The 8,716-nt window shown below is 33.8% G+C and overlaps 1 protein-coding gene across 1 annotated transcript in view; it reads left to right on the forward strand.

Annotated features, from left to right (window-relative positions):
• ITFG1 (integrin alpha FG-GAP repeat containing 1) overlaps positions 1-7,852 on the forward strand; it is a 258,894-nt gene extending 251,042 nt beyond the window's left edge. Inside the window, exons 17-18 of the mRNA XM_068529142.1 lie at positions 3,703-3,820; positions 6,462-7,852. Coding sequence (XP_068385243.1) covers positions 3,703-3,820; positions 6,462-6,521 — 178 coding nt within the window. The 3' untranslated portion in view covers positions 6,522-7,852. The remainder of the gene's footprint in view (positions 1-3,702; positions 3,821-6,461) is intronic.
• The last annotated feature ends 864 nt before the right edge of the window (positions 7,853-8,716 follow it).

The following is an 8,716-nucleotide window of genomic DNA, read 5'->3' on the forward strand; positions in this document are numbered from 1 at the left end:
TGAACGATAGGTATTTTTATCCTTATTAGCAAAACATGTTCCTTTTATAATATAGCATTTAATTCTAAGTCTTTATCTCTGTTTTTCTTTAAATTATTAGGTTGATTCCATTATTTCAAAAAGTAGGTGATGAAGGTATTCATTAACATTTAAATTTCATTGGGAAAAATATAACTTGTTCTTAAGGCTACTCTGATGTCAACATGAAAAAATAACCTATTAAAATGTAACTAGTGGCTTATTACATTTCTTCTCAAAATACAGCCTGTACTGTTCTTTTTTCTTCTTCCAGTTTTAGTGAGATATAATTGACATACAGCACTGTGTAAGTTTAAGGTATACAGCATAATGATTTAACTTACATACATCAAAAAATGACTATCACAATAAGTTTAGTGAACATCCGTTTTCTCACATAGATACAAAATTAAAGAAACAGAAAAAAATATGTTTTTCCTTGTGATGAGGACTCTTAGGATTTACTCTCTTAACAAATTTCATATATAACATATGGCAGTGTTAATTCTATTTATCATGTTGTGCATTACATCCCTAGTACTTATCTTATAACTCGAAGTTTGTACCTTTTGACTGTTTTCATCCAATTCCCCCTCCCACCTCCCACCTCCCACCTCTGGTAACCACAAATCTGATCTCTTTTTCTATGAGTTGTTTTTTTGGAAATATAACTGACCTATGTTATATATAACTGACCTATGTTAGTTCCTGTTACACAACATAGTGATTTGATGTTTCTAAACACTTCAAAATGATCACCACGGTTAAGTCTGGTTACAATCTGTCGCCAAAGATATTACATAATTATTGACTATATTCCCCACACTGTACATTTCATACCCGTGACTCATTTACTTTGCAGCTGGAAGTTTGTACCTCTCAATCGCCCTCACCCATTTCTCTCCTCCCCTCATCCCTCTCCCCTCTGGCAACCACCTGTTTATTTTCTGTATCTATAACTCTGTTTCTGTTTTGTTATGTTTGTTCATTTGTCCTGTTTTTTTGGATTCCACATATAAGTGAAATCATACAGTATTTGTCTTTCTCTGTCTGACTTTTTTCACTTAGCATGATACCCTCTAGGTCCATCCATGTTGTTGCAAATGGCAAATGGCAGGATTTCATTCTTTTTTATAGCCAAGTAATATTCCATTGTGTGTATGTGTATATATATAAATATGTATGTGTGTATATATATATAGAGAGAGAGAGAGAGGGAGAGCACTCACATCTTCTTTATCCCTTCATCTATTGCTGGGCACTTAGGTTGCTTCCATCACCTTGACTATTGTAAATAATGCCACAATGAACATAGGGGTGCATGTATCTTTTCTAATTGATGTTTTCATTTAATTTGGGCAAATACTCAGGAGTAGAATTGCTGGATCATATGGTAGTTCTATTTTTAATTTTCTGAGGAATCCCCATACTGTATCTATTAAAAAATGGGCAGAGGATCTGAATAGACATTTTTTCCAAAGAAGACATACAGATAGCCAAAAGGCACATGAAAAGATGCTCAACATCACTAATCATCAGGGAAATGCAAATCAAAACCACAATGAGGTATCACCTCACACCTGTCAGAATGGCTATCATCAAAAAGACAACAAATAACAAGTGTAGGTTGTATTGTCCTTTATTAAATTTTTAGATGGGATATTAGATGGTTTGCTAGAACCAGCTCACGCCACCTCGTGAGCTGATTGTGTGCTGATTGTGTGAGCTGATTGTGTGCATCTCTTTCCACTTCTGTTCAGTGAGGTCACGTTAAAATCAGCTATGATGGGACTGTTTACACCATGAAAATTGGCAAGTGCCACTCAGGGTTTTTTTCCCCCTAGAGAGCCAGTTTACCAGCACACCCCTGGAGGTATTTTATGGTGGGTTTATGGGCTTTAGAACCAAACTACTTAAGAAAACAACTTTATTACAGCATTATGCTTGAAATAAGATAACATCAATAAAAACAGTTATGGTCTGAGTTCAGACTTTTTTAATGAGTCTATTAAAATTTTGAAATTTATAACAAAATGAATCTGCACAAGAAACTATATGAATTATAGTACTTCTATATCATGCAATATCATGACAATCTTTTAAAATAGAGTGGTAAAGCAACAGATAATAAAAGGAAAAGGCACTTATGAATAATAAGCAATGATTTGTGATTTATAAAGAAGATATCTATGCGTATATGTTTATATATGTATAGAATACCTCTGGAAGGATATGTAAGAAACTGAGAAGAATGACGGCTTCTGAGTAAGAAACTGAGTATTGGCCTTTTGTTCAATGTTTTTCTTACCAAAATTCCTTTATTAATGGGTTTTTTAAATCTGTTTTTAAATTAGAACCACCAGGACTTCCCTGGCGGCCCAGTGGTTAAGACTTCGTCTTCCAATGCAGGGGGTGCGGGTTTGATCCCTGGTTGGGGAGCTAAGATCCCACATGCCTTGGGGCCAAAAAACCAAAACATAAAACAGAAGCAATATTGTAACAAATTCAATGAAGACTTTAGATAGATAGATAGATAAATTGGAACTACCCAAAAAATCTCATGAAAGGACCTTTTCTTAAGTATGAGGTAAGGTGCTGAGAATAGCTAACCTCAACTAATTAACAGTATTTGTTTCTTAAGGTTTTCTTACTCTTGAATTTCTGGGAAATTCTGTTATAGCCTTTCTTCCATAAGCTCAACATTTTTCATGTTTCTCTTGCTCTTTCTGAAAAAAAATGTTCTTTTCAAATTTATGTACATAATAAAAACCAAATTGATTTTAGTTTGAGGTGTATTTTGAGATTTATTGACTAGAGGCTAACTTATGGATCAGTAAATTTTAATTATCCCAAAATAAGTCAGTTGGTGCTTGCCATTTATCAGACTAATCTTACCTTTATTAAACTTTTAAAATGAAAATATATCCATTATCTATTTTCAGAGAGAACAAAAAGTTCTTTATATATAACCACCTACAGTGTTGGTAATATAGACCTCAGTTTTAGGCTTTTCAGGGTTTGCAAGTGCTGTATTATGTGGACTGTTGTAGAAGAAAGAGCTAGTTCTATTTATGCTAAAGTTTGTATATTGCCATTAACACTGAGGAACTAAAAGTGATTTTGTAAGAAGCCTCAGTGTCATTGTAATAATGTAAACCCTCCAACATGACATTTTGTACAAGCATCTATCTACACCTACTTGGACATATGGTTCTTTTACTTAGTCATAGTACATATGTGAACAAGGGTCAAAAAATAAGATATAGAAATCTTATCAAAAATCATGTGACTATGTAGCCTTAAAGTTCAAGGTTTCTAATTCAGTAAGTCAAACAAGACATAAAAACAATGTCTAAGATTGCCTCAAGTACCCTTGATAGGTTTACCTAAGAATAATTCTCACAGGAGCAAAGAAAAATAGCAAAGCATCTCATCAAAAATTCTGTTCTATTTCAGTTCTTGGAGTAAAAATCTGAACTCTGCTGGATCATCAGTATTCTTAACTCTATCTTAATTTTAATTGCTTTTGTTTTATTTATAATGAATGGATAGATAGGTGAATGAATTAATGAATGAATGGACTGATTCATTAATTAATAAGCTATTTTGCTTTTTGGTCTCAATAGTATTTTGTTATTTTTAAGTTAAAATGTGTAATTTTAATTCTTCTCTTTTCATCTACAGCTGGAGTGCCAAACTGTATCTTACACCAAGTAACATTGTTCTACTTACTGCTATAGCTCTCATCGGAGTCTGTGTTTTCATCTTGGCAATAATTGGCATTTTACATTGGCAGGAAAAGGTTTGTTCATTTAAATGGAACGTTAACTTTATAATAGTAATATGTTACTCTTTAAAAGCACTATATTTTAAACTTTTTCACATGACTAAGATTTTCTGATTTTTCAAGTTCTGTCCGTAATGTCATCTTATTGATGATAATTTCTTTCATCCCTCTGAGTTACTAATGTCTCTTAGCAATTCCTACAAATCAGACTATGTATTTTAAAACTTTGATACTGTACAAAAGTAATAAAGTGAACACCCCCAAATCAACAGGCATATCGAAAAGCTTAATTAGAAGTAATTTCATAATGGCCTGGAAAATAATAATCATTTCTTAAATGAGCCTGTGTCCATTATTTACTGATAGAGCCATGGACATTTTTTTTCTGGGAATAACAGCTATCTCTTTATAAAAAATTAGAGCCGGGAGAGTTTAGATGGGAAGTAGCAAAGTGATAAACATCTTTTCCATCTATCAAGTATTCTTTGCACTAAACTGATTTCTGTTCTTTAGTATAACACCCTAAATAATAATTAAAAACAAAACTCCAAAAATGTAGTTTTTATATAATGTTTATGAGGAGAGAAAAAGGCTATCACATAAATTTATTCATAGTTTAGATATAAATTTACAAAGCTAATTTCTACTTGTACATGAATATATATTTAGTACATAACTAGTGGGTTCCAATAATGTTCTCCAAAAGGGGCTCTATGTGTCACAAAATTGTTTTCCTTTTTGCACCTATTCTCTTTAGATTGTGATGCTCATGATAATCATTTTTGTTAACTAAAATTACCATCTGTTTTATGTTACCTATTTTAACTTATGAAAAAGAGAACATGTTAATTGTTCTAATAAATGTTCATAGGTTTGTCTCTCAAAAAAACACTCTGTTCATACAAAAAATGATAAGATAAAGTTACATATTCAGTTGATTTTAAAATTGCAACTTAAGAGTTAAGGTCAAAGGTGACCCTATTTACTTCTGTCTAGAAATGTCAGAACATAGTATGAAATATTACACAGCTCTAGACCTATGAAGGAAAGGAAATTAATTTTATTGATGTCACAGGAGATCTAATTACAGTATAAACATTGTAGACTTACAATAATAATGATGCAGTGGCTAAAAACTGAAGTTTTAAATACAAATACGGATTGAAATACATATCTGTATACTGCCTCCGTCTGTGATACTGTGGTTTGTCTCCTACCTCTTGGACCACTTCTCTTTCACCTACACTGGCTGCTCTTTCTGCCACGGTGTCTGCCCTAGGCCCTCTTTATACACTTTCCCTGCCAGTTTTATCTAAAGTCATGGCTTGAGCTATTACCTCAGAGATGCCCAGCCCTCATCTCTCTCTAAAGGTCTCTCCCCCACTTCCAACTGTCACCGTGACACCTCTACCTAGATCACTTGCAAGCAACTTAAAACCAGTTTCCTAAAGCTGTCTCTCTTTCTTACTCACTACAGGATTTAATCAGTTGCCCTCCTCATTGTGCCGCCCTACAATCTCTGCAGCTGACTCCACTTCTGAATTCCTTACCCCAGTGCTTTTAGTTTAGTTCAGCTCCTTGTTAATACTCCCTGTCCTCCCAAATTCCATTCTCTCCCCTTCACTCCATTTAGCACTTTGCTGCCGGATTACTCATCATGAAATTTAGTCTTAATCATGTCACTCCTCTGCTCAAAAACCTCTGGTGACCACCCCCTGCTTAAAATGTGTAACTCCCTTAGCCTATAGCCTACATAGTACTTCCATGTGACTCTACCATACACCTTTCCAGTCTTTCTCTTATCAGTTGCTGTCACATATCCCGTGCTCCTGCCAGACTTCTCAGGATTGTTCCTGTTCTTCCCCCATCTTGTAGTGAATGTCCCTCCTCTTCATTTCCATAAATACTATCTTATCAAAGCTTTGCCTTTCGTTATGCCAACCCAAAAGTAATCTCCGAACATTGGTAACGTTTTTCACTTTTTATACTGAAATAGTTATTTAGTATGTTTTGCTTTTTTCTTTTTAGGCTTTAATAAGTTCCTTGAGAACAAGATACAGAACTGAGGGGTTTTCTAATCCCTCAAAATTCCAAGCACATGGGACTTCCCTGGTGGTCCAGTGGTTAAGAATCCACGCTTCCACTGCAGGGGGCGCGGGTTCGATCCCTGGTCGGGGAACTAAGATATCCCACATGCCGCACAGCACAGCCAAAAAAAAAAAAATTCCAAGCACAATACTTTGCTGGGAACAGAGGATCAATAAATATATGCAAAATCAATAGGTTAACCCCAAAATAATTAATGTACTTTAATATAATTAGATTCAGCAGTGTTAAGAATGGGAAAAACGTAATAGTTGATTCCATTCTTACAAAATCTAATGTTTACTCCTACTTTCAAATAAATAATAAATAACAAACTAAGCTTTTAAGGAACATTTCTTGTTGGTTTTTTAAATTCAATTTAGAGGATCGTTAATTATAAAATAGCTACTGTAAGCTATAAAAATATTTCATAAGATTATTACATAATAAAATCACACCTTTTACCTACTAATTGCTCAGGGCTTTTATTTTTTTAATTAACCACTTTTTTAATTAATCTTTTCTTGACATTTTCCTATCATTTATAAACTAGTCTAAAATTCTTTTTCAGAAAGCAGATGATAGAGAAAAACGACAAGAAGCCCATCGGTTTCATTTTGATGCTATGTGACTTGCCTTTAGTAGTGCATAATGGAACAGCTATTCACTTCATTAACTGAAATACTAAACTTGGCTTATAGAAGAAAACAGGCGATTTTATTATTTATAAATGATACATCCCTTGGTAATTATTGGAAAGTATTCAAATAAATATGGTCTGAATGTGTTACAAGGTCTTTTTTTAAAGCATTTTGTATACAATAATTTGGGTTCTTTTTTCAGTTGTGCTGTACATTTTTGTTCCTTCATGGAATGTGTTGCATGTACTAAGGTGTTTACGTATTTATAATCTTATTAGAATAATGATGATGGAAAAAGACACGTGTAAATAAAAATATTTAAATGAGCAGGGTTTTTTGTTTTCCACTTGAATCGATCTTGTTTCTTATTCTAACGATGCAAATTATACTTCTGTGAATGTATCAGAGATAAAGTTATTAACCATTCACCCTCATTATAGCATGTGAGGGGGTCTTTCACTGATGGTATACAACATAGTGATTGGGTACTCTGGCTTTGGAATCGCAGTCAGACAGACTTGCCTTAAACTGCTGGTTACACAACTTACAAGCTGTTTGAACTTGGCTAATTGCTTAAGCCTTAGTTTTCTTGTTTATAAACAGAGCTAATACACTACTCGCTTGAGTTGTTGTATACATTAAATGGGATGATGTACACAAAGTACACAGCTTGGTGCCTAGCATAGAGTAAATTTTCAATAAGTGGTAGATGTCATTATTTATTATTATTAAATAATTTTTTTACAGACTTCTACAACTAATTATCAAAATATATTTAGACTTGATAGGATTTTATTTTCAGGCATGTAGAAAGCATAGTCTTTGAAAAACCTAAATTCCTGTTGTTGACACCCTATATAAAGATTTATTACTTGTTTATCTTAACTGAAAATTATATCATAATACCCTCCAAGAATTAATGTGCCCTAATAATTTTCATTTGAACACTGATTCTTATCATGTGGTAATGAAAAGCATTTGATTTCTTGAAAGGAAACTGCTGTAGATAGCATCTGGGAATGCAAATCTTCAATCACATTTCTGTTCTGAAAAGCTTGTAAGAGTCTATCATTTACATTCAGACTTCAATGCAAATTTTTGTGAACTTCCCCTAGCCAAAAAGTTACATGTAAGATTGGGAAAAAAGTTTATATATCAGTGCTAATAACTTCCTAATATGCAAATTGATATATGATAGCTATAAAACACAAAAACTTACCTGAAAGCAACTAAGCTTGTTCTTCATGTTTTTTTTCCTTACAGTTCACTGAGAATGGCATGTGTATAAGTGGTTTACTTTGTATATCTAAGCATGTTAATGTGTCTTCTTAATAAATATTCTGTATTGAAACAAAGAATTTTGGTGAGTGTGTAAATAATTACTTTGGACCATGATAAGCCCTTAGAGGTTATGAAGTCTAAATCACAGATTTGGACAGAAGTGACTTGCCTATGAGGGCAAGATAGGCATCTCCTGACTATGGTACCCAGTTAAATTCATTTATCAACCTACAACACTGTGCCAGGCACTATTCTACCCTGTCCCTAAAGACAGGTAGGTTTAGTATCTATCAACTGATACAGCATGAGTTGTAAAACTCGCTTGTAGTCAGAGTCTACGAGGAACAGTGTTATAGGCAAATAAAATGCTATGAGAACCAAAAATATTGGGTTAGCCAAAAAGTTCGTTCCGGTTTTCCCTTAAGATGTTACAGAAAAACCTGAACGAAGTTTTTGGCTAACCCAATACAATCAGTGACTTTATACTGTGTTTCTGTATCTTGATACTAACCTTCAATGCAACATCAATATCATTCATTAAGGGGCAGCAGGTGAAAAATGTGTCACAACATTGAGAATCAAATACAGTTGACCCTTAAACAAAATGGGTTTGAACTGCACAAGTCCACTTATAAATGGGTTTTTTCAATAAATATGTACTATAGTAGTACAAGGTTGGTTGAATCCACAGATGTGGAATCTCGGATACAGAGGTCCAACAGGAAAGTTATACTCAGATTTTCGACTGCGCAGAGGTCAGCACCCACGTTATTCAAGGGCCAGCTGTACAAAGATCCTTATATTAATTTTGAATACTGTAGTGGAAAGAGCACAAGACTTCGAGGTCAAACTAGTCAGGATTCAGGGCCTAACTCTCCCATTTTGTGACTTTTTAGTCAGTCAC

Source organism: Eschrichtius robustus, chromosome 19 (assembly GCF_028021215.1).
Source record: "Eschrichtius robustus isolate mEscRob2 chromosome 19, mEscRob2.pri, whole genome shotgun sequence".
NCBI classification, from domain to species: domain Eukaryota; kingdom Metazoa; phylum Chordata; class Mammalia; order Artiodactyla; family Eschrichtiidae; genus Eschrichtius; species Eschrichtius robustus.